Here is a 27,083-nt window from a genome sequence, read left to right as displayed (position 1 = left end):
TTTCACCGGCAAATGAAGATGTATTATGGAGAGCATAGTAATTTGTCAAATATGGCCGCCAAGATTGGAATTTCTGTTTTTTTCTTTCATCACGCAAAAGACAAAGGATTGTCGGTTTGGCTACATTTGATGGATTGCAAGATTGTATAGCAGTTATTTCGGGCTTTCAACGTGCGTGCAGCACGAGAAGCTGGAGATTTTTGTGCAATCATGATACTGCAAATTTTTCCAAAGGAAATGCCACCTTAATAGTAGCATTCTGAAAATTAGACAAAGGACTGTTACATTATGGAAGAAACAGAGGGTACGAGAGAAAGGACCCATCATTATTACTTCGAAGATGGAACAGAACTTTACGTACCTTACTGGGTGGAGAGCGCAACATCCGGTTCCTTTGATCGTCGATGGGAATACAATTGGAATCAGGTACGTTACTCATTATATATATATATATATATATATATATATATATATATATATATATATATATATATATATATATATATATATATATATATATATATATATATATATATATATATATATATATATATATATATATATATATATATTCAAGTAGTAATTTTACCTTGAATGCTCAAAAAGCTTATGAAACTTTCAATCATTTGGTTTTAATATCACTGTTTCTAACGTGTCTATTCAATGGATAGGAATTAAGATTAACGTTCGAAGTATTTTATATTTTGTGAAACAGGTGAATGTCCTCTACATGCAGTACTGATTATGTGATACTATTAATACGCTTACCTTTATGGTGTCTCACCTCTTGTATTTATAGTTTTGTATATTGTTTTTATGTTTATCAGATGTTTACAAAATTTCAAAAGAATGAGAGCAAGCGAACGAGAGAGGGGTGAGGATGGGGTTATTAAACCAGAAAGAGGCTAGGAAAAAGGCATATTCGTCAACAATACTAGTAGTAGCGGCAGTAGTAGTAGCAGGCAAAAATTAAATTGCAAAAACAAATAGCAGCATCGAAGAAAGTGACAGAGTCGCGATCGACATGAATTTCATTTTTCTGCCTGTCCGACACTTTTAGTATCTTGAAACAAAAAGTCGTGTTAATATTTAAATTGTCGCTTTAGAGTTTGCAAACTAAGTTTGTTTTCTACAAGATAATTATTTGAAATATTTTCCAGTTTGACTTTAAGTATGTCTTCTTGGGCAAAGAGTATATTTCATGTCTGTTGGAGATTTTCAAACGAATATGTCAGCTCATTTTGAGATGACATCTTGGTGCATGATTGACGGTGAAATTTATATATTAAATTTGAGAGCACATCTCCTATTTTCATTAAGAAGAGTATTAAACTCTTAACCAATGAAAGATTTAGAAGAGAGCCCGCAATTGAACCAATACTAAATCACAGAGAACCTTACATTCGTTAATTGAACCCATCTTAAGCATCGGAGTACTTTAAGTTCGTTAATTGAACACGTACAAAACTCGAGAAAACCTCACCTTTGTTAATTGAACCAAAACTAAACATCAAAGAACCTTACGTTCATTATTGTAACCGGTAATAAACATCGGAAAACCATACATTCGCTAAATGAATTTATATTAAACCTATGAGAACCTTACGTTCGTCACATCTGATTTACATCTACCAAGACTGGCGTCCAGATCAAAGCTTTGATTTTCCAAGTGGCAATGCCTTCTTTATCTGGCACGTTTAATTTATATAACAAATTTCAGACATACGTTACCAACAGACACAATGCAGCAGATATTATACCATGACTCTATATATGATGTATGTCAAAGTGTTTTGTGTTAAGATTTTCTGTGCCAGACAATGTTTTGTTAAACCCAACTTAGTTAACAGCAGTCACATTTTCGTCGCCGGCAGATCGGTATCAGCATCAGCGGTTTTCATAAGGCTTGGTTAAGTTTTATTTTCTTCATTTGCTTATATTTCCTACAACTTGATGATGATTTTTTTTAATACTTTGGACAATTCCTTATAAGGAAGAATACATTTCTCCTTAAGGCACACACATTTGTGACCTAAAGGAGGTAAATGAGAAGTGGTTGAAACAAAAAACTTCTGCAGAGATGGAGCTAAATATAAGAGTTGTGCTTAGGGATTTCAACATAAATCCTAGCGTATGAGAAACTATACAAGTGACTCGGAGAGGGTTCGGTGGCAATGGGGGAAGGAAACAAAACCTTCAAAAGGCAAATTTTGGACACAAACAACCATATTTTGGCACGGCTAACTTTATTTTTCTCTTCAGTATACAGTAAGAATTCTAAGCAGTGTTAGATAGAAAAATCTATACACTTCCCTGTGCGTGTGTGTATGTGTGTGTGTGTGTGAGAGAGAGAGAGAGGTGTAGATGGTCAATCAATCAGGCAGGTAATTCAGCTTATTAGAACTGACATTTACAAAATATATTTTACTGAGATGACTTACTGAGCTATATATATATATATATATATATATATATATATATATATATATATATATATATATATATATATATATATATATATATATATATATATATATATCGATTTAAACATTAAAATATTTCAAATATTATTGGTAATAGTTGCCTCTGTTTCAAAGTAATGATACATCTCTATTATTTTGTTCTAATGGGAAACAAAAAGACCAAATACTTTTTGAACCAGAAATATACTAAGACAAGCACCAATGCCCCGACAGTTTCGGGCAATTAAAACTTTGTTCAAGCTGCAAAGACAAAATTCAGAATATTCAAGATCATGACTCTATTCATTGTTGACGGAAAACACATTAACATTGATTCTGATACGGATCTTCTTTGTAGCATTTCACCTTCATAATGTTTAACAACATACGCTAAATTTGATGGGCATATTAAGTCCTTCAAGCGGAAATGAAGCCGATGATGAAACAAGGACAATTATTTTTCAAACAGAGACAACAGTAACGATTGTAAACCGAACCTACTCTAGGTCTTGTGAATTTGGAGCGAGACGGAAGGACATTAACCTCTTTTGTATTACGGTATATAGTAGGAGTATAAAGTAAGAGTGTGTAACTGTATCGACTCCTAAATGAATCAGTTTGGTAACAAATAAAAAAATATAAATGGTAATGGAGCGTTTCGACCTGGACAATCTGTCTTCATTATTGACGATATGAAACATAATTCTGTATGTTGTGCGTCACAGGTTTTCCATCAAGCAAGCGTATATATATATATATATATATATATATATATATATATATATATATATATATATATATATATATATATATATATATATATATATATATATATATATATATATATATATATATATATATATATATATATATATATATATATGTGTGTGTGTGTGTGTGTGTGTGTGTGTGTGTACGTTCACTTGTCTGTCATCACTATCAATATCTCAATAATAATAATAATAATAATAATAATAATGTAGTACTAGTAACAACATCTACATCATCAACAACAAAACGAACAAAGATCTTTACCGTCCGTCTGTCCGTTTAACCCTTCTGTCCGTAAACACCTTTTATCCAGCACAGAATACATTTATCGTCTTTTAATGACAGTTTCGTCTGACACCTTGGTCGTGCATTTACGCTCATTAACGGCAATGGCATGCTTTAACTAATTGGTGATCAAAGGATGCCAAGTCCTTTAACAAATATCATTGCGCCAAATATTATTCAGTTGCCTTTCCTAACATTAATCTGATGTTAATCGGGTTACTATGCCCTGCTTTTTGCACGCGGTTCGCATCCATTTCATGCATCTTGGTTTACTTAATTAATTGATTATCTGGAAAAGTAACACGCGCGCTATTCATATCCATCTTTCGCATATTTTTGGAAATAGAGGTCACTGTTTCCCGTTTTCCTGAAAACCTAGGCTATGCCCGAACCATAGTTAAAATGTCTACATCTTCGTAATTCTGTGCGTCATTTTTTTCATCAAGAAAATCTTTGTGAAATGTAGGCCGTTGTTACCTGCATTTGTCTAATCAGCGGCCACGTTAAGTGCACATCCCAGGTAAACAAACACGGTCTTGATATGTTGCATGAACACAAACTTTCATTTGTACGTTTGCATCATCGATTGTAGATTAGAAGGCAACATTCAAATGTTCTGACCTGTTTTAGTAAAATAACTACGCCGATTCTGCTTGACGGAAGTGTGAATTGGTCTCAATTTTCTTGGACAATTTATTTCTCTGTACAAACTAGATTACTTTAAAAGAATACAATTTTTAAGGAATTCATTATGGGTTATTGTAAAACAGTGGTCATCAGATTCTGAGTGGATACCAATATCATATACAATTGGATGTTAAAAAAAAGAAACAGGACGGAGATATTGCTAACATATACGAAAAGAGGGCCAGTTTATTTATTTATTTATTTATTTTTATTTATTTATTTATCCAGTTGAAGACACGATGGGTGCCCCTCGTATTAACTAGCAGCAGATACGTGAACCCGGAACCAGCGGTGCCCATCTCTGGCCATGTAATCATGGACAGTTACAGTGTATATTCAGAACGAAAGCGGAACGATGACACTGTCTTCTTAAGGTCGGATAATGAGGAACTTAGGAGAAAGCGTACTCTATGCACGTGCTTTTTCATTGTGGTTGGACTGCTGTTTGTAGCAGCTTTTCTCATTCCAGTTTTGTACACCATATTGTCGCCAGTGGGTAAGTAAAGACGCTTTGTTTACAATACTATTTTTTCGAGATGCATTCTTCTGTAGCAACATAACTTTACCCTCCTCTTAATCGTCTTTTCTAAATCGGGCTACTAATTCAAAAGTTTGTTTTCTTCTTTCAAATACACATATACTGGAAAGGTTTGTGTCGAATGAAACCGTAAGATCAAGTTTCTAAGAAATTCCTCTGTGTGTGTGTGTGTGTGTGTGTGTGTGTGTGTGTGTGTGTGTGTGTAATAGCGTTCTAACGAGGGACGGACGGGGCGACTGCTCCGTGCGCCAGAGGTCTTGGTGCGCCAAAACCCCTTTGAGCCGTCATCGTCGCCCCGGGCACCGTTTACCCTTAATATGCTAATGTGCGTGCGTGCGCGTGTGCGCGTGTGTGCACATCTGAAAAATATACGACGAGTTACCTAAAGTCAAGCAGACGGACAGAGTCCAACTGGCAGATTGGTCGATAGATAATATATAGATAGGGTGTAATCAGGATAAACAGCTAGATCCGTCATTCAACTGGCAGGAAGGCAACCGACTTGGATTTGTTTTTTGATGGGCGATGTTCAAAAACATCTATACAATTAAATGGAAAACATCCATTTAAATAGCAAACTTGACCTTATAGTTGTGAAAGGTTCATGAGATCGATATCCCCATATCACTGATTAACTTTCATTCTGATGGATTTGTTTAACAAAATTCCCTCCCAGTGATTCATCTTCAACCTTGAAACGGATCTGTATAATCCTTTTTTACTCAGTTTTTATGTATAACATATCACCTGTCCCGCCCATTTTGATAGCAATGTTTGAACAAAAACAAATTTGTCTCTGTGTTCCTGGTCAAGATATTCTACTCCGATTGCCTCGGCACTAAATAAACTCGTGTTGCTGTGCCGTAAAAGACCAAAAACCAAACCATCTCTCTCTCTCTCTCCCTCCCTCCCTCCCTCTCTCTCCCTCTGTACATATTCTCTCTCTCTCTCTCTCTCTCTCTCTCTCTCTCTCTCTCTCTCTCCATGTACATATTCATTAATAGAAGACAGTGTTTACGGGCACGACTAATTCACAATGAGACATGTCTTCAGAACAACAGATCCAATCCTCTGAGACTGGAGCAGACAAGAACAAAGATGGCTGCAAATGCCTAGCGTTGATCTGCCATGTTGAACTCAGTCGGGAACAAATGAGGAAAAATGAGAAGGTCTCCTTGGTGTATGGAAGAAAATCCCCAAAAATGTCGTCATAATACGGCCAAAATCAAAAGTTTAACGGACACGGCGAATGACCATGCGACATGTTTTCAAAATAACATAATCCAAAAGTTAATAGATACAACTGTTTCACCATGCGGCATGCTTTCAGAATAACATCAAACACAACATTAATTGACACATGCATCCTTTCATATTCATTCATTTTTTAAATCGGTAAATAGTCGCCTTGGTAGGATTTGGGTAATATTCTTGACCAGACTGTATTTTATGTCATGCCCTCCATTATATTATACGATGTTTTCTCGGCGTTGTTCATTGTGAACTCTGAGCACTTGTCTGAAAATAAAAGAGTAATTAAATCAATTATCTATATAAAAATAATTTAAATATTTCATACGCCTAAAACTCTCTCCTCTTGCTCATCCTACTACAACTACTATTATTGCTAGTAACTGATTTTAATGCATCTTTTATTTATATTTCAGACGCTGACAAGACAGAACTCTTGGGTAAGATCTATCAAGATATATATATATATATATATATATATATATATATATATATATATATATATATATATATATATATATATATATATATATATATATATATATATATATATGCATGCAGGGAAACAACCTAAACATAATACGAACTATCACCTTGCAAGAGATACTTCTCAAGTATAATTTTTGCCCAAGCTTCGCCAACCCGTTGTTAGATATGTCAGGTTATTGGCTTTGAAAATAATATATGTATTTACCGATGTTGGTAAAGTACTGTTCTAATCAAAGCGGTTATGGATAATAATCATTTTCGTAGAATGAAAACACTAACAGTTGACCATAAAAAAATCCATCGAACCATGTCAGTATTATATCCACTTGGTTCATATAATGACTAGTATTTCTCGCACGCTGCTTATATTTTGTTTTTACTAATTTCGACACCTTTAATCCTTCTGAAAAATAAACACACAAACTTGCGTACACTATTACAATTACTTACTTGGTTCGTTAAACAAAAGCACGTGTACTCTTAATGCAATTCCGTAGAAAAAAATTACAGAACTAACAATAGCCGTTCCCAATACATTTCAACCAGTTTGTAAATAAAAATTTTCTCTCGCTGCTGAAAAACGTTGTTCATTAAGTTATTGAAATTTAGCTAGTTTCTTCGACTAATCATCAGGGAATCGCGATGGCCCGTTTAGTGTTCTCCCTGTACTTGTCTTGGCATGATGTAGTCTTCTTTGTATTACTGCAGTGCCGGATGAAGAATTTAGTGGGTCCGGGGCCTTAAAATAAGACGAGGGGGTGCTTATTGATCTTCAAATACACCCTGAAAGCAGTCATTTAACTGTCCTTTTTGTGTGTATAATTATTTTATAGCTACTTTTATTTAAACATGTGTAATTTTATCCACAGCATCCATTGAGCCCCCATGATAATTTTTTTTTTTTTTTTTTTTTTTGGGGGGGGGATACGTACCTCTGGTGCCCCCTCTTAATCTGGTCCTAGATTGCTGTGCCTTAGAACACCAAACCTATTCAGATTCCATTTCATCATAGATGTGTCTTTGTTCTTTGTATTAATATTAAGTGTAGGCCTACTGTCAACATAATAAAACTTCGTTGTTGCTGAAAGAGGTATTCAGTTATGTTTCGTTGTGTCGGTGTAGTCTCTTCTAGCATTCCATCTAATCATATTTTGTATCGATAAATGAACAAGATCAAGTCGTTGATGTTTCAGGTCAGTATTCGACGGAAGTGAAGATCATTAACTTGCAGTACATACCAGAAATGGGCGATACCTCTTCGCCAGTCTTCCGGCAGGTGGCTTCAGCTTTGGAGGAGGAGGTAACATGTGTCAGAATCATGGCACCGTTGACAAACACTTAACCAACAACATTTGGAATACCCTACTCCAGTGTTGTCCAACCTTTTTGACACCATGGGCCACTGAAAAATGTTTTTCTTCAAACCGAAGGCCGCAGCAGAAAAATGAAAAGCAACGATTATATAGCTGCTCGAGCTCTAGCGGGCCATTTAAAATCAGCACGCGGGCCGCGGGTTGGACAGCACTGCCCTACTCTCTCTCTCTCTCTCTCTCTCTCTCTCTCTCTCTCTCTCTCTCTCTCTCTCTCGACTCTCTGAAAGAGACGATTTTTTTCTCTACCATGCCATGGAAGAGAACCAGAACATTCCAACTGAACTACAGCTATCAGTCATTCCTTATAAATAATTCTCACTGTACAACAAATATAATGCCATTTTGTTTGACTATTTTGTTTAAAATTCAATTTTTTAACATTATTTAAAGGAAACTCAAAATTTGACCATTGTTACTGTTAATACTGTCCAAAGAACAAATAGGCTATGAGCTTTGAGGGGCATGTTATGAAGATCAGCAGGTTAGGGTGTACATATGTACATGTATTACAGAAACATATTACGTTAAAGAGACTTACAAGATAAAAGGCTACACAGCTACCTATTTCCATACATGTGTAAAAATATTTTTTTCAAAAATGTTTCAGATTGATTACCTGTACATGCATCGATCCTTGAATACAACTTATTATGGGTGCAATGTTACAGGATTAAGGTAAGGTCAAGGACTATTATATTCCTCTAGCATAACTAAAAACAAGTGAAATATAATCATTTTGATTTATTATGTGGACAGTCGAGTAGTCTTCTATCCAAACATACCCATATTACTGTAAAAGCTATATAGTCGGAACAATAGCAAATTCGTAGTACAGCTTGCTAGGGTTATGAATTTACGGTCACAAACTAAGTAACAAAAAGAAGCAAAACCAACAAGTTTTGTAAAACGCAACGAAGTATTTAATTATCAAAGTCATAAATGAAAATATGAGAGGAACTTACTTTATTTTGATGTGAATTCAGAATAATTTGACAAAGTTCTATTAAAGTCTTTAATAAGTCTTCAATTAATGAAAAGTTCTGTATAAATTTCAAAACCGGAAATGTACTGGTCCGCCAAGAATCGTGACGTTGTGAGGATGGCGTCGTCCAGAACTCCTTCAAATAATTAAAAACAGCTCCAGAATGCTATTATATAATCCATATAATCAACAATTTCTATTTCGAATGAACAGTTCAAACAAATGTTTTCCCCTTTAATGATATATATGTTCAATATAAAACACGTCTGCAGACTTACAACAGGAACACGAGAAATGAGAATGACTCCAAAATCGGAATGAATCCGATTGTCCGTTCTTTGTTGACGCTGGAGAAGCAACAGGAGCCTGTCAACATCCGCGAGCACATGCACCCCACATAGTACCGACATGCTAGTACAGGAACTATTCCTTGAATTATCTATTCGCGTTAATCTATACGTGTATTTTCTTTTCAGAAATGGCAGCGTAATCGCTAAATACGATCTGTACTTTAGAAAAGAAGACGGGAAGCTACCTCGACCTGATGCCGTAAAATCTACACTTTACACTGCGGAGAGAGACGAGGAAAATAAAACTCTTGGCAAACTGGGAGAGTACCGGTTTATAATAGATTCTGCTAATGTACAAGGCGGTGTGAATATTGTGTTCAGAAAGAATGTAGATGCTGCGAAGAGATCATTTTGGGCAGATATCACACAAAGACACCTTGAAAGTACCTCCATGCCTACCAAGAGTCCAACCAGAGTTCCACAAACTAAACATTCATCCATTCAAAGTTCAGCCACTCTTATAAAAAGTTCAACAACAATACCTACTACAAAGATTTCAGCAAATACATCTACGATACAAAGCCACACGGTAGCGTCAATAAATGAAGTACCAATAACGGAAAGTTCAACGACGGTACCTACAACAAACAACCCAAAAGAAACACTTATTAGAAAGAGTTCGTTTTTATTAGTCTCATCAAAAAGTACTATGAATGACCTGACAGCAAAAAAGCGAACAGAAGTACCCAAAAAGGAAATATCGCATGCGGCAGCCCTGGCTAGAAATGCTGAATCGTCCGTTGTGGAAAACCAAACTGAGAAACCAATAACCACGACTGAAACGAAATCGTCAACTAAGGACTCTCTAAATTTTGAAATATCTACAATACCCGCGAGCACGTCCGTAACTTTTCCTTCAACAACGAAATTACAAATAGAGATTCCAAAAACCGAACAATCATTTGATTCTGTAAAGACGGAAATACTAAAGTCGTCCACAACAACAAAGGAAAAAACTTATGGACCAACAGCGACCGCAACAGCGACCCCAACCTTGAAGACAATATCAGAAGATGTATCAAGTGTAAAACCAATCTCTAAAAATACCATCGAACTTTCCACGAACAGCGTCTCATCCCGTTACGTGGCCAGAAGTACTTCTTCTGATATTCTGACCGTGATTAGTCCTGCCACTGAATCAATAATTAAAGACGTTTTGCCATTTGAAATTTTAGTGGCACCATTAGGAGTTAAAAATTCTACGTTTGTGTTAGAAGCTTCTTTTCTAAAACTAGAAACACAAAACACGTCACAGGTAGTAATCGCTTCTGTCGGAACTAATACAATCTCAGCGTGGCTGGTTGAAGAACCACATTCGTCGCAAAATTCTGAAATCTTGGTTACTACTACGTCCAGTACAACAAAAGCATCATGGTCAGTGGGAGAAACAAATTTATATTCAACGGTCTTAGTTAATGATACGAATACATTGTTTAGACAAAATGACAAAGATTCTTTAACTCAAATATCAGAAAACCATTTAAAATTTGCCTCCATTTCTAGTCTTTTCCCCTCACATGTGTCAGCTTTGTCAGAAAAAGAATATTACTCGAGATCGGTCTTAGCTGATTTAGAATACTCCTCCATAACCGTCACCTTTCCTTCCGTACAACCCTCTTCGATGTTACCACACTTCCATATTGTTGAATCAGCTCCCTCGTTTACTCGTGAGCCAGTAGGGAAAGGGACATATAGATCAACAGTTACTGAAGCTCTTTCTCCATCCAGGACAAACCGTCTTTTATCTCTTCGCCGAACCCTAATTTCAAAGGATCAATTTGCTGACAACGCGCTCGTTACATTACCGGAGTCATCTCCAACAGAAAGTATGTATTTGTCTAACTCTGCACTGGCGAAAAAATGGCGTACCTCCAGCACAGACATCTACCCTTCTGTTCACTACATTTCCCATTCACATAATGTCTCGCTTAAATTTGAGTCGACCATACAAGACGTGCAGTACGCGTCCAGATTAACTGTGACTGAAACATTAACTTCATATTGGAGGAACCTAATTCCAGCTGTTTATTACACGCCATCTATAGAGGATTCTCTTTTGGTCAAATCAACAATCTTCGGTCCTAAGTCAACCAAAACAGAGACTAAACACGCATCTATGACAACTGGTATAGAAATTCCTTACTTTGTCAGGACAAATGTTACTACTTCTGTTGCTGAATCGTATCTTATAAATAACATGTCTGCTGTCGAATTCACTCCTTCTGTCAAAGATATTCTGAAATTACATTTAGAATCCACAGTAGATAACCCATTTTTAAAGTCATCTTTTATAGAGGGTCCGTTCCATGCCACACCTTCAATGACAATTTTACCTTCGCTCGAAGAGACCAAACTGTCGTCAAAGGCTTATAGCAGTATGATATTGATGTTTTCAATGTCAGCGGCATATTCACATTCAAATGAAACTTACGCAGTGATTAGAAACAAATCTGCAGGAAAAGCAACCATGTTTGAGTCCGGAAACGCAACCTCACCTAGTACAGATATACCTTTAGATTCTAAAATAATCACAGATAAGGACTTGATTTCATCTTCGTCAGAAAGGCAGCCATTTGCGAAATATCCAGAGATTAAGTCTGGATCTGCCTACCCAGCAGATTTGCCTCCGTCCACGAAAAGATTGATCTCTGATTCTAGGGATATAGGAACTCATGCAACTGTTTTACATACAGACTTTTTCGTTGCGTCAGAGGATACATGGCTGCAGGATTCGGTTAGTTCATATTGGGAACATCGTTTTCAAACCGTGTCATCTTCTTTTGACTGGTTAGAGCGGAGAGATATTGGATTGGATTACACATCTTCTGTCTTAATGTTTCTCCCAACCCAGTCACTGTCAACATATAGCGTGTCCGACTCGACTTTGCGTGGCATGTCTGATAAACACGCGGCTGCCTCCGTTGCAGGTCAAGGACAACCAGGAGAGAATATCATTGAAGCTATCGAATTACTAAAAACTAAGAGTAACAAAACACATGAAATACTTTCGAGAAACATTGAGAGTACAGTTCGTCTTTCTTCGTTCTCTATTGACTACTACGACACAGATTCACTGCAATCGACAAGTCATTTATTATTGTTACCAGTGGATTTTAGTCAGCAGTTAGACACCAAGTCTTCCCAACTAGGCTCTTTTGTCACGCAAAACGAAATTGGTCTTTCAGTAATTCAGACTTCAACACTCCACCAATACATAACATCTTTGACCAACATCCTCGATTTTGGGTATCCATTCAGTTCGTCCAAAAGCATACACTTGGAACCAGATTACTCGGTAAAATCATTATCATCGTTTCCTTCGACCGGGGAGACAAGATTTTACCCTGGCTCTCATTCGACATCAGATGATTTTCAGTCATCGAATAATGATTTCATCTACGTGGATTCATCACCATCTGATGAATTGAGATCACCTGGGTCGCTGCTTGCAGCATATGATACCACCCAGATAAGAAGTCTGAATACAACGGTTTATATCATCCCCACAAGATCTGATTGGAAAGTTGATGAGTTCTCGAATGGGGATAACGTACAGTCATCCTATACGATTAATATTGGCGGTGATACGTATTATTCGTCTATTGCGTTAAACACATATATGTTACCACCAGCAGGTGATGATCACAAAGACAACAAGCTTTCCATTTTGGACACATCAGCACCATCTAAAGGTGATTCATTAGGGCAAAACCCAATGTGGTCTGAGCTAATAAGGCCAACAACATCACATAGCTTTTCATCACACATGACAACAGTGAAACATTGGTCGTCGCTCAGTGATCTCTACACCAGTTCTAATTTATTCGTATCCAAAAGCAGTCAGTGGTTTACCGACTCTATCCCTATTATAATTCCACAAGCAGAAGCTCCTTTTAGTGATATAAACTGGGCTGCTGTCTCAATTCATACATATATGATGGAGAGCGTCTCCCTCCCGCATGAAACACATTCACGGGTTATAGAAAATTCTTACTCGTACGATTATGAAAGTAGAAGCTTGATGGACTATGAATCAAAATCTCCCGTGTTTATTATGCCATGGTCCAGTGCAAAGGAAAGAGACTATTATTCTCTGACAGAAACTACTGTCCCTTCACTAGCAACCCCTTGGATTTATCCCGTACATCCAGATGTGACTAACGTTCTTATAGGGAATGAGTCCTCTCTTGAAAACAGATACGCCATTGCTATTGGTTTGTCTACGGTAAGTGCAGGGTTCATCGCGGCCATGAATCACTTGGAAACTTCAATATCAGCAAGTCCAAGCAAACTGGACGCTCCTTCAGTTATAATGGACAGCACAGATCCTTGGTCCAGTGTCGGGGACAAGTGGATATTTGATTCAAGCCGCTACGAAAACGCGATCTCACCTGCCTCCTTACAGACAGGAACTACTGCACCCGAAACTAATTTTATTGATTCTCTGTCAGATGTATGGTTTGTCTGGACACCAGAATCTAGTGTAACCGGCCCAACACTTCTGTCACAAACCGTGTCTTCGTCACTGCAGCCTAGTGCATCTAGTTCTTGGGAAAACACTTGGGAGGCCTCGACATTTGATTCGAACACAGAAACACCAATCTCCGTAACATTCATGCTCAAAAATTATGCTACAAACGCATCAGATATTTTGATCTCCGACCCCGGGGCAGACATTTGGAGTGATGGGTTCTTCACATCAAGTTCAGTTGTTTTGATCATTTCAGATGTTCCCTTTGTTACATCTTTAGTACAAAATACCATTACTGTTCCACGAATGTCCGACTCTTCGTCAGATAGTTTGACCACCAAAAATGTCGACTCCATAACATCAGAACCGTCAAAGTCTGCAGTAGTTTATTTAACTACTTCCAAAACTAATTTGTCAGTTTCATCGACATCAGACCAGTGGGCTGATATTTGGAGAGAATATTTTTATTATTCCATGTCGTTTAATTCAACATCTGTCTCTGATTCCTCTGTGGTATATATGACTCCCAGTGCCTCGGTCACCATTTCCACTGACACTTGGGAGGAGGATATATGGAGTGGATGGATAATGAATTCTGTTTCGATTAATCCCTCTTCTGAATTTGGTACGATCGTAACTTCTAAGACGATAAACACATCGGCGTCTCTCCATGGAAATCACTGGACTAATATTTTAAATGATTGGACCTTTGACTCTCTTTCGATTAACCCAAAATCATCAGCTATTGTTTCTGCCACTCCTGCACTGCTCAGTATCTCGAATTCGTTAACCGCCGATCCATTGGCAAAATTGTGGAATAATCGGACTTTAGGTACACTCAGAGGTGATATCGGCACGACCGGTATGACCACGGGCAGCTCTCTTGGTAAAGATGCCAATGACATCGGGATGGGGACCATACCGTCGTGGATAGCCAATATTCTAGGAGAATGGGCCATTGAAACTTTATTTGATCAATCAACGTCGGCGATTTCCCCCTCAGAAACAGCCAGATGGACGCGAGGTAGCGAATCATCCATTTTGCCCGAAGATAGCCTACAAGTATCATTGACAACACATTCAGAGATGACGAGAACGGCAAACAATACGCCAGGTAATTTGATCTATCAAACCAACAAGTAATTTACCGAGAGTAACATGTTTCTTACATTGACAGATACACAAAGAAATAACGAATACTTTAAATTGCAATTGTTTGTAATTATGATATTAGATGCATGTGTCATTAAAGTGTCCCCCTTATCAAAATTAAGAAAAATAAATGGTTCAGAGCTAATGTGAGCCAAGAAAGAGATATGTTAATGCAACACCAAATCATCTGGAAAGTAGACACAGAGCAGAGTTGTATTTCAACGTTTGTTATGATCACTTGATATATGCTTGTAAAATAAAACACAGTTTGGCACTCAGGATAACTGGAAGCATGCCTTTGATTTTTCAGTTATTACGTTCGACGAGTACAATTCTTCTATTATCATCGGGGGAAACGCAAGAATCGCTTGCTCGGCCATTAATGTTCCTGGGTGGTCGAGGGTCGACGTCATGAGGTTCCCAAACTACCAGCACAGGAAGGCGGAGCTCATAGGGGTCATAACTTCAGACGGAACTCTAGTGCCTGGTGTTGTCAAGAATGTGATGTTAAACCGGAGTATTTTGTACGCGGACACTTTTACCATAGTGATTGATTTTAATCATGTGGAATGTGCTGACGAAGGCATATATATGGTCCGAGTTTTCAGTGTCGACACTGTGGTGCTAGAAGACCGCACTGATGTTGCAGTTCGAGGTAAGCCTCCTTTTCTATACATATTTTGTCTCAGCTTCATCGTTCGCTCTGATCATTCTCTTTTTCTGTCTGTGGCTTTTCACAGTTTCCATTTCACATTCTGCATCTAATTATCTGTCAATTAACATACAAAAGATTATGTTCATGTTTGCAAGTATGCTTGCGTTTGTGTCGTCGATGGATATTTCTCATTGTGTGGGTTGCTGTGGCAACAGACTTTTCGACCAATAAAGAAACGTAAGGATGGGCAAGGAAGACTCTCTCTCTCTCTCTCTCTCCGACATCGTCTCTATGTTTCAAGATGGCTGCTGTCTAAGAGGGATAGTACCTTCTAAAGTCGAAATGCATCGCCCTGATGTAAAGCAGACTTATAACAAACGTTTCAATCTTTCTTGATTGGAAGTCATTGTCCAACGTTTAACATTCAGTGGTGAAGCTTTTAAAGGTCTGAATTTGATCGATTCAACGCAAACGGACACGATTCAAACATTTAGTATGCAGTACTTAATGAACATCAAAAATGTACATTTTAGCCAAGGCTAGTTCTGATTTCTCACTTATGCACGGTTTTTTGTTGTTTTATTTCAGGCGAGCCCAGTGCTAAGCTGTCACTTCCGGCAGAGGTGGTATCGGGAAGGTGGTTGTTGGGAATCACATGCAAGGCCGACTTGGGATATCCCCCAGGCAGAGTCATCTTTCAGATGAAAGGGTTAGGCCAGAAAGAGTTTGTTGAGTTTGTCAGCGAGTATGAAGTGATAAATGCGACAGAGATAACCGGCTGCTTAACGCGCGTCACTTACAAATTTGATGACAACTTCCAGCCGAACCATGAATGGAATTTGACCACCTTCCGATGTGCGGTTATAGATACCCCTGCTTTGCCACCAGGATCCAACATGGCAGCCTCCAACGAAGAAATATTGCAGTTTTTGCCAAGTAAATTATGATATTATTAATATCGTTAACATCGTATAACACTTGACTTGAAAATAATAGTGTCTGCATTCCAAATGGATAAATGCTCATAGTTAATTCAATTTTCTAGGACTACGTGTATCAGAGGAATTTGTCTGTCAGGTTGCAACGTATTAATCTGGCTCTTATTTCTAAGCATACAACTTGAGTACAAGTTTCATGTATCTTTGTTTGAACTATTCTCGAGTTTGAGAAAGCGCAGTTAAATGTATAGTGTTACGATGTGTAAAGTTTGATCTCCAAAACTATTTTGTTAACCATCATAATAGCTTCTTTGCATTTTATTCCCTTTGGTCCATTTCCTTTTTAACAGGCGATATTTGCAATTGGTACCCTGGTTTAAGATATATTCCTCATCCATTTGATGACTGTAAGAGGTACATTTCGTGCCCCAGTCTATACATCCTGTCATGTGATCCAGGCAAATGTTTTGATAAATCAAGCTCAAGTTGTATTCAGGCAACTGAAAAACAGCAAACGACAACGACTTCATTGTTGAGAGGGACCAGATCAAACTTCAGTGAACCGGAGAAAGAAGTCCTCCCATGTAAACTCTCTCTCTCTCTCTCTCTCTCTCTCTCTCTTGTTAAAATAGGTAAAAGAAACATTGACGAGGAGGATCATAAGGAAAAAAGAAGGAAATTTTTATTACACCGCATTGTTTTGGATTTTGCCAACAATAGCAACTATAACATTAACCACCTCGCCACCCACACACACCCCAAAAAACAAAAACATTAAGAAGCATCATCAACAAAAATTATATATGCCGATATCAACGCTTATTCAATCAGAAGAATGTATTTTATTGTCCTATTGTTGAAAACGAAAAAAAGAAAAGGTCCTACTGCCAAAAGTTTTGAGTGTGAATGCATGAAAGAAAATTAGCACTGGCTACACGTATATTCAGATATAATATCCATCATTTGTAAAGACGATATTAGAGGTCGGAACTATGTATTGTATGCTTTTTGTTTTTAGACATACGGTTTACCAGAAATACCTACTCACTGTACATCGGAGAAATTGAAAATATCTCGTGTACCATAGAAAACATGAGAGGATGGAAAACAATACGAATCTCCCGATTGTCGTCTCGGTCCGAAGTGGAAGCTGTTGCCACCGTGACGTGGCCCGAAGGTACAGTTGCAGACGGCTTCATTCGGCACGTGAGTCTCTCTGAAAACAGCATGGCAACGGAGAGTGGCGCCTCCCTGATCGTGGAGTTTAAAAATGTGCAATGCAGTGATCCTGGAACTTACACGTGTACAGTGGAGGGTGATCAGGGTGTAATGGGATCATCCAATGCTTCTGTCGCCGTTCTCGGTAAATTCATAGTAATTCTCAATGAACGTTCCATTAATTTCTGATACTGCAATTTTGAAGAAAAAAAAATCCATTTAATTAGTGATAGATTACAGAGGTCAAACGGACCATGAATATAAATTTTGTATGAGGTGAATCTATACGCATGTTACACAATGCCACAACTCGTACTTAGCTTACACGTCTTGTCATTCAGTGCCTCAACTTTGATATCATACTTAGCCCATACTTCTTATTACACAATGTCTCAAAATTGATTCCATACTTAGCTCATGTTTGTCGCAAAATGTCTCAACTTATAGTTAATATCTAGATCATACTTATATAATGCCCAAATTTGAGTTCATACCTAGCTCATGATTCCTGCTATACAGCGCCAAATCTTTGAGTGCATACTTAGTTCATACGTCTTGTCACACATTGCCCCAACTTCGAGCAAATACTTAGATCATATGTCTTGTCACAGTGTCTCAACTTTCACGTCATACGTAGCTCATACTTGTCATACATTGCCCCAAATTTGAACAAATACTTAGATCATACTTCTTCTTATACAATATCCCAACTTGAAGTTCTTACTTAGCTCATCCAATGTGGGTATGTGAGAAAGCTTGCCAGTAGCTTCTCTTGGGTCGGTGCTTCTTTCCGGGGTTTTCCCTGGCCCTGTCTCCGCTATTTATAATTATCGCCGTGTATAGCCTATCTTGTGCAGAAAATGGCGTTAAACCCTATACCAACATCAACAACAACTTATCTCGTACTTCTTGTCATAATAGTGCCCAACTTTGAGTTCATACTTAATTCATACTTCAAAAGGCAATACTTTTGGAAATTACCTTGGCAAAGTGCCGTCTCAGAGTAAGTCGATTAGTTGCCATATGGTTCTTTCCAGGGTTTTCCCGGGTTCTTCCTCCACCATTAATACTGCACGCCATGCATGGCCTATCGTGTGCTGAAAAATGGCGTTAAACCCCATAACAACAACAACAATAACAACATGTGTATATTAATATGTATGGATGTATGTGTGGGTGTGGGTGTGTATATATATATATATATATATATATATATATATATATATATATATATATATATATATATATATATATATATATATATATATATATATATATGTATGTATGTATGTATGTATGTATGTGCGTGTATATATATGTGTGTGTATGTTATATATGGGGCCATCCATAAATGACGTCACGCGCTTTTGGCCGATTTTTTTACCCCTACCCCCGTCCTCGTCACACATCGTCACAAATGTGTGACCCCCCCTCCTCCCCTAGGTCCGTGACGTCATTTATGGACGGTCCCTATATATATATATATATATATATATATATATATATATATATATATATATATATATATATGCAAATTAAAGGGCAATCGGGAATGTGGATGGGAAATGGAATTGCGTACGCCATATTTCTACTGGTTACCGCTTTAAGATATTCCTAAGGATGATCTGCCTGGTCTTCACTCAGAATTCAATTACAAAATGTTTTAAGGAAGATAATTCCTTTTGTCAGGGAGAAAGGGGTTATTAACTTTTTTAAATCACTTTGAAGAATGTTTTATAATCGAAATTTTTAAAGAGAAAAAGTACACTTTAATAATAGGAAAGGTATTATATAAGATCGAAAACTTGCTGTCTTCTTAAATGCCCAAGAGTCTAAATGCAAGTGGATGGATAGAAAAGAAAGAAAAAGAAAAAGGTATTTTTATTTTCCTACAGGAAAACCAGCAGCAGCGCTCTTTTTACCGGCTGAAATTGTGGAGGGACGCTGGGTACTCGGGGTTAGATGTGTCGCAAATATTGGGTATCCACCCGGTCGAGTAATTTGGCAAAAGAGAGGACCAAACCAGGAAGACTTCACCACGTTTTCGACCAAGTACAGAATGTATAACACAACGACCACAGAGGGATGCCTGACACAAATAACTTACACGTTTGATGACAACTTTTCACCAAATATTGAATGGGATTTCACAGAGCTGAAATGTGCTGTAACTGATACTCCTGCCATTAAGGACCCAAGTGGACTGGTAGTGTCGAATACAGAAACATTAAAATTCGTTCCTGGTAAATATAACTCTACAGAAGAAACTGGCTTCGTTTACTAAATGAAATGAGAAAATTACTTGTTGCAATCTGTACCTTCATGTCGACAATGAAGAGTGAAATGTCACCAAATAACCGTTTGCATCATATATATATATATATATATATATATATATATATATATATATATATATATATATATATATATATATATATATATATATATAATCACTGACCATTTAGATTTAAATTGTTTTTTACCACTTCACCGTCAGATTAAAAGGGGTTGCATATAATTTGCAACTGTATATATTTCCTGTGATATATACCTTAATATCACTTGCAAGCAGAAAAAAATGCAAACACTTGCACGTACAAAACAAGGTCTTATCTCTAACCATGAGTGTCACCTTTAACTAACATCTGTTCGTTTGCTGCAATATTGTTGAATGATTGTTCGAACACGAATTTAAAGACTCGCGCGTAACAAATTATCCAGAAATGAAATTACCGAAGGACAATTTTTATAGACAAATATGATGTCAAGGTACGTCTTCTGGCACAAAAGAAACCAATTTATTCCTTAGTCTGAAGTGTTCATTTGACAGCTAGTGTTACCAAAATCCTTGTAAAACTATTATTCTTTGTGCGCACGATTGTGATTATGTGTTCTCCTTGCATGAGATTTAATTAAAAACAAAAATACACAGACGAACGCATACATAAAGAGTACGTAAAGTATACGTGTGACGCAGACACAAAGCATACGTGTGACGCATACATAACGCATACGTGTGACGCAGACTCAAAGCATACGTATCACGCAGACACGAATCCTGCATGTGCAGCGTAAGTATACTGGATTGCACATATCACGCACGCTTTCATACAAACAACGGTATCTGTAATATTGATTGTGTACCAACACAAATCTTCGTAATATGAAAATGCCAAGGAAACACTTACCTGTTTTTAATAAAAGCTGACTGGATGGTCTTGAAAAAGTAACTAAAATCTATTTCACAGACACGTACATGCAAACGTACTTGCGCAAAACAGATTAACTACAAAATCGTATGCTACAATCTTCAGTCATGCATACCCCTTTTTATTCCCTCTCTATTCACATGCATAAAATGACATTTTAATGACGGAATTTCTCCTTTCTTTTCTTCAGCCAATACCTGTGACGATGTCAGTGTGAGCACCAGTCTTATTCCACACCCTTACAAGAAGTGCGAACTGTACATCAACTGTCCCAGTTTATACGTTCTTCAGTGTCCAGCGGACAAATGCTTTGATACGCCAAGCCAAACTTGTGTAATGAAATAGTACCATAAATACTTGTACATATAGAAATCAAGATGCTGAAATTGTCATTTTCATTCCAATCGTTCTTCTTTAAATAAGTTACCCATTAATAATACATGAGGAGACCTACTATTACCATGCAAATCAAGGCATCTCAGAGACTTCTTTTAGCTAAAGGGAGCTAAACGTTGTCTATGTGGCGGTCGGGCAGAATGATCTCCCCTTAAGTATAAAACTCTTTTGTAAGCTTTATAAACCTGTCAGCTACCACTTCCGCGCGCACCAACAGCTTTAAAATGGTACCTTAATAGAACAGAGCTGTTGCGTCCAGGGAGATTACACTTCTTTCTACCTCTCAAGACATGGCCGGAGAGTAATCAACACAGATTATCCTGTATTAAGTGGGCTATTCGCTCAGCATACTGAGAAATAGCCCCAGCTCCAATGAACTTATTATGCATTTCGGCTTACGAGGTTACAGCAGTTGCCACCATCTTGGCATTAGACAAGAACTGTTTGCTAACCGACATCATTCAGGCTGTGCGATGATGATTGGAGTCCACATTCTCTAGCTTTTATATCCGAAATCCCAAAGAGCCCAGTTCGATCTGGTATGATCTATATACGCAGCTCAACAGGCCAGCATTCCAGATCGATTGACAGCTCCTTAAGACGCGGCTTCTCGACTTTCGCTTGATTTTCGAGGGTGGGGTGGGGTGGGGGGATTCTTCCCTATATGAAGCCGAGTCTCAACAGATGGAGTTTCCTCCAGTCGGGTTACCTAGAATCTGTCCCACGTCCCTTAGGGGCCGGTAGATGGTATATGCAAAGTGGGAGTGTATCTCCCTCAAATTCTTACCTATTTTCACAAGGTAATATGATATGATACATTACTTAAAGAAGAAACCAATTTTTCCTTGTAAAATATGTTTCTTCGAGAATAATTACCCGATCATAATACACATACACCGCTCGGATCACCACAGTTAGTTCCATAGATAGCGTGCCTTACGCTTCTGAGACGTTTTTAGAGGTTGCCGCCAAATGTTATACCTGAGGGGAGATCACTCTGCCAACCAACACATGGGTCGGCAGACAACCTTTAGCTCCCTTTAGCTAAAGGTAGTATCTGGGATTGCTGGATTTACGAGGTAGTAGCAGTTTTCTTAATGTTTTATGACTGAGTTTGAATTCTCTAATATTTTACTACGAAGAAAAGTCATCTAGTATCTTTTGTATGCAATGTTCATGTCATCAAGTTCCAATCAAGTGAGAAGCGAAAGAACTGAGAGACTATTTTATTGAAATTTTGATCGACGCGATTAATTTGGTAAATCACCTGGCAGCGCCTATCACTAAGCGAAACACGTTTGGCGTACATTTGAATGCCTTTTATTCAAGACTTATTGATCACTGTTAAAACATCAAGGGCGTTATTAATGGTTGGTGTGCACAATGAGACATTTGGTGGAATATTGATGTCTTAAACATAGTAAATGTTTTAAGAAAGCGTGCTGAGCCAAGGCATTTATTAAAATGCAAACACATATAACTTGAAGAAAACCTAGCGTGTGTACTATTTGTATTTTACCTTTCAGTTAATAACTGTTATATTTTAGTTATTTGTTTCACTATGGGCAGCCGGTGTTGAGAATGTGTTTCTCAGACCAAGTATTTAGCCAATTAATATAAGCAAACGTCATAGTGTACATTGTTAGTTCACTGAAGTCAAAGATATAGCCTGAAGGTGTGCAAATATCACCAAGTAACGCGAAGAACAGATACGGAAATTAATACATTTTGGGATATTACACAAATCACAAACAATTTTATTGACCTCCGACTAACTCGTTCAATTTATTTGAAGGTCTCTTCGCGTAATAACATTGTCGCTCAAAAAAAGCATTCGTTTATTGAACTGGTTTAGACTTCTCACATAACTTAACATCATCGTCCTGTATTTGTCAACCACACCATACACGAACGGTTTAGCAATATTGCAGATTGATAAAGCATTTCAATTTGAATATAATGTTTGTTTTCTCCATAAACTGCAGTGAAGTCAGGTTTAAGGATATCACCAGAGTGTTGGAAGAATAAAGATGATACCATGGTTTGAAAGTTGCATAAACTTTGAATTGATTTAATTTTCCGGTAATTAAATAGTGAATATAAATGTCTAGTATGGGGAAAAACAAATTAGGTTTTATACTTCTTAAGTCCTGTCTTTCACAATGGGACACTAAAGAGTCTGCAGTATGGGACATAACAAGTGTACTTTCTATTTATGTCTATTATTAGTATAAAACATAACAGATGTACTTTCTATTTATATATAATTAGTATAAGACGTAACATATGTACTTTCTATTTATATGTAATTAGTGTATGACATAACAGATGTAGTTTCTATTTATGTTATTAGTATATGACATAACAGATGTACTTTCTTTTTATATGTGATTTGTATAGGACATAATGTACTTTCTATTTGTATATAATTTGTATAGGACATAACAGATGTACTTTCTATTTATATGTGATTTGTATAGGCCATAACAGATGTACTTTCTATTTATATGTAATTTGTATAGGCCATAACAGATGTACTTTCTATTTATATGTGATTTGTATAGGCCATAACAGATGTACTTTCTATTTATATGTGATTTGTATAGGCCATAACAGATGCACTTTCTATTTATATGTAATTTGTATAGGACATAACAGATGTACTTTATATTTACATGTAATTATTATATGACATAACAAATGTACTTTCTATTTATATGTAATTATGAGGCATTCATATTCTGATGAAAATGAAGAATTAATAGGTTTCGTCATTAGTTGAGCAAGTGGAATAAAAACTTAGTCTCACGACAATATTTGTGATAATGTACAATTGGTGCGAGTTTGGTTTTATATGAATATTCATATGCAGTGTATAAGCTTATAATTGTTTACAAGAAAGTAAACGAGCATAAATTATACTTGTCACATGATTGCTTCGTACTTTAGTTTAATCGGGTTATTTTTGTTTTTAAAAAAAGACATTGTATATCTGTATTTATTATACTTTTGGTATATTTTGTAATTCATTCATGGTGTTTTGAGAAACTGTATTGCCAACTCTGGAAAAATTCGTTTTTCCTATTTAAATTGTTAAAAATAGTGTACTTCGAACTAATTCAAGCTGATCAAGCCGATTTTTCGAGCTCATGCAAGCAGCTATTTTGATCGAATTTGTGCTTAGATTATATACAGTTTCCACAAGCACAGTATTTAAATAAATGTTAGCTACAGTACATGAACGTAGCATAGGTGTATGCCAACATTCATTCCAGTGTGCTTGTTGCAAAAGCAAACAACTTAACCTTACACCTGTCGATCTCTCAGATGTGGGTAATATCTGTATGCATATGTTTTTTCAGTGTATTACCTCACGAGGAATTTTGAATACAGTAGAGTTAATTTATTGCATATATTTCGAAATCATGTCAAATATCGCTTAATATAGATTTATGGTTGTTTTGTATAAATATTTTTGTTTATGTGCATCTGAAAGCTCGTGTGTGTGTGTGTGTGTTCTTTCTAAGTGTGTTTATTATTCCAGGGTCTTAAACGACACGGATGTATATATTCACGAAATTTTTGCATGTTATATGATAGCATGCTAAATGCAGAAGACACAAAATTCGTGTAAATAACTATGTATCATATATTTCAAATTACTAAACGTTTTGTAAATAACGTGCACCCTTTATAAACATCATATATACAGTTAGACTCGTGTTAGTGTTTTACCAAACAGAAACATTTTAACTTTATATGGTGCCGAAGCAAGCAGTATAGGGTCTTGCCCAAGGACAACACAACACTGATCTTATGGTCACGTGTCTAACGTCTTAATCGTTGATCCACGGCGGCTTCCATATTGATCTTCGCATCATACACCGTCTGATCATGTTGTTCATTAACTCTCGTCGTCACAAGCCATATGCAATAATCCGCTACGCTCCTTTATTACCCGTGGTGGCTTGTACTCCGATTTCTTCGTTTCTCACGAATATGCATAAACCTGTTTAACTAGTCGTCGGGACCAAACATAACTATTTACTCTATTTGAACCAACCAATCAAAATTTCTTCTCCAAGCTCACCCACTTGTCGATTAATAAAATGGGCACATTCATTGATGTATTGGAGATTGTTACACTGTATTGCTGAAGACGTGTTTTTCTTTATACATACCTGGGGTAAAACGAGGAAATCTAGCACAGGCAGCAACGGATGATAAAGGAGCATAGTGGATAATCGCCTGTGACTTGATGAGGATATTCTCTAGGCGTTCAAACCACTGGCGTAGACCCTGATCTACCTACGAATTGTATGATGACACATGCATATCTATCTATTAGAGACTGTAACAATATAGTTGTATGTATGGGATGATTTTATTAATGTAATCCTACAATATGCTGTAGCATTAGTATCCATACGCCTTGAAAATATAGCTTTATATTACTGATATATTTTTATATTGACAAAAAATAATTTGTCATTTTGTAAATATATTATTTGTATGTCTAAGTCTACTCCAAATGCATTCGTATATAATGAATCGGGGAGAATTGGTATGCAGAATATATGAGAGATAAAAGGATTATGAAATGTTGGCTTAGAATTATAAAACTGCCTGAAGACAGATATGATTTAAAGTATTTCATTTTACAACCGAGACTGGGAGAACATTGTGCTTCCTGGGCTGACAAGGGTAAACATTTTCTATTTACGCATGGATATGGCAGTGTTTGGTGCAGTCAGGGGGGTAACTGATGATAATACATTTCTTACAATGTTTAAGATAGTTTGAGGCAAAAACTCCAGGATGAGATTAAATCATTGGAAAGACCGTGTCCATGAGAATCGTAATCTCTTGTCAAATTTTATCTAGAGCTTCTGTGAGATAGAGATTTTGGTTACATAATCACTGTAGAGATTTTGATTACATAATCACTATGTTTAGTGCGGTAACTTGCAAATCAGAGGTAATGCAGGATGGTATGAAAATATTTATGACGATAGATTGTGTCAAATTTTAATGTTAATCTCGAAAATTAATTTCATTTTATCACTACTTGTCCGCAGTTTGAAGAATTATGAAGAAAGTATTTACCCACCTTTGTATACTAAAATCCAACTTTAAAATTTGAGACATTTATACAAAGTGATACAAATAAACTTATGATGACCAATTTAGCAGTGTATGGTATCAAGCCTTAAAAATTATAAAAGCAATTTTATCATCAACTCCTGACACACAGACTTTATATCGTTTTTTCTTTAGTTCCTATTGTATGATTACTGTGTAATATATGCTTGTATTTAACCCAGTTAGAAAAATTATAATAATGATTACTTGCATATATATATATATATATATATATATATATATATATATATATATATATATATATATATATATATATATATATATATATATATATATATCACTTCCAATAGACACGGTATGCTTCTGTTACACTCTAAAACGCATATTGGTACCTCATCATGTCTGAATATATCATGGGGCAATGCCCTGCATTGCAAATACAAACTATTAATTTTTAAATGACTGATATTGCAAATTTTACTAACATGCCAGCATTTAAGCGATGAGTCATGAGCACATTCGTTTATTTTTGTTCCCGCTTTTTAGCTTTGGGTCGTGAACATTACCTTATGTGTGATTCTGTTAATTTGTCAAAAAAATCTTGTCCTCCTGAACCAGTTGATTTTGTGTTTTTTGTCGTGAGTTTAACGCATTTTTCAGCAAGCAGTAGCCTATACATGGTGGAGGAAAGCCCGGGAAAACCCCGGCATGAATCGTCGACCCACGGAAAGATACTTTCATGCTTTCTCACAT

General features: G+C 36.7%; 1 protein-coding gene across 1 annotated transcript; it reads left to right on the top strand.

The window, feature by feature from the left end:
- LOC149799368 (uncharacterized) lies at positions 1 to 26,944 on the top strand. The gene is made up of 12 exons (XM_089958693.1): positions 1 to 426; positions 4,434 to 4,701; positions 6,411 to 6,434; positions 7,677 to 7,783; positions 8,464 to 8,531; positions 9,315 to 14,773; positions 15,122 to 15,466; positions 16,055 to 16,402; positions 16,755 to 16,988; positions 17,423 to 17,767; positions 19,518 to 19,865; positions 21,022 to 26,944. Exons 1-12 carry the CDS (start codon positions 289 to 291, stop codon positions 21,174 to 21,176), a joined length of 7,839 nt encoding a protein of 2,612 aa, XP_089814819.1. The 5' UTR covers positions 1 to 288; the 3' UTR covers positions 21,177 to 26,944.
- Positions 26,945 to 27,083: the final 139 nt, after the last annotated feature.

This window comes from Sinohyriopsis cumingii, chromosome 5, assembly GCF_028554795.1.
Source record: "Sinohyriopsis cumingii isolate HCF-2022 chromosome 5, ASM2855479v2, whole genome shotgun sequence".
Lineage (NCBI taxonomy): Eukaryota > Metazoa > Mollusca > Bivalvia > Unionida > Unionidae > Sinohyriopsis > Sinohyriopsis cumingii.
The sequence above is the reverse complement of the archived record's forward strand: the minus strand, read 5'-3'. Positions and strand labels throughout refer to the sequence as shown.

Excerpts from the sequence above, each read along its gene's own strand:
- LOC149799368 (XM_089958693.1), top strand. The coding sequence starts at position 289 with ATGGAAGAAACAGAGGGTACGAGAGAAAGGACCCATCATTATTACTTC. Across the intron at positions 14,774-15,121 it reads AACGGCAAACAATACGCCAG|TTATTACGTTCGACGAGTAC; the intron begins GTAATTTGATCT and ends TTGATTTTTCAG. Across the intron at positions 17,768-19,517 it reads TGCTTCTGTCGCCGTTCTCG|GAAAACCAGCAGCAGCGCTC; the intron begins GTAAATTCATAG and ends ATTTTCCTACAG.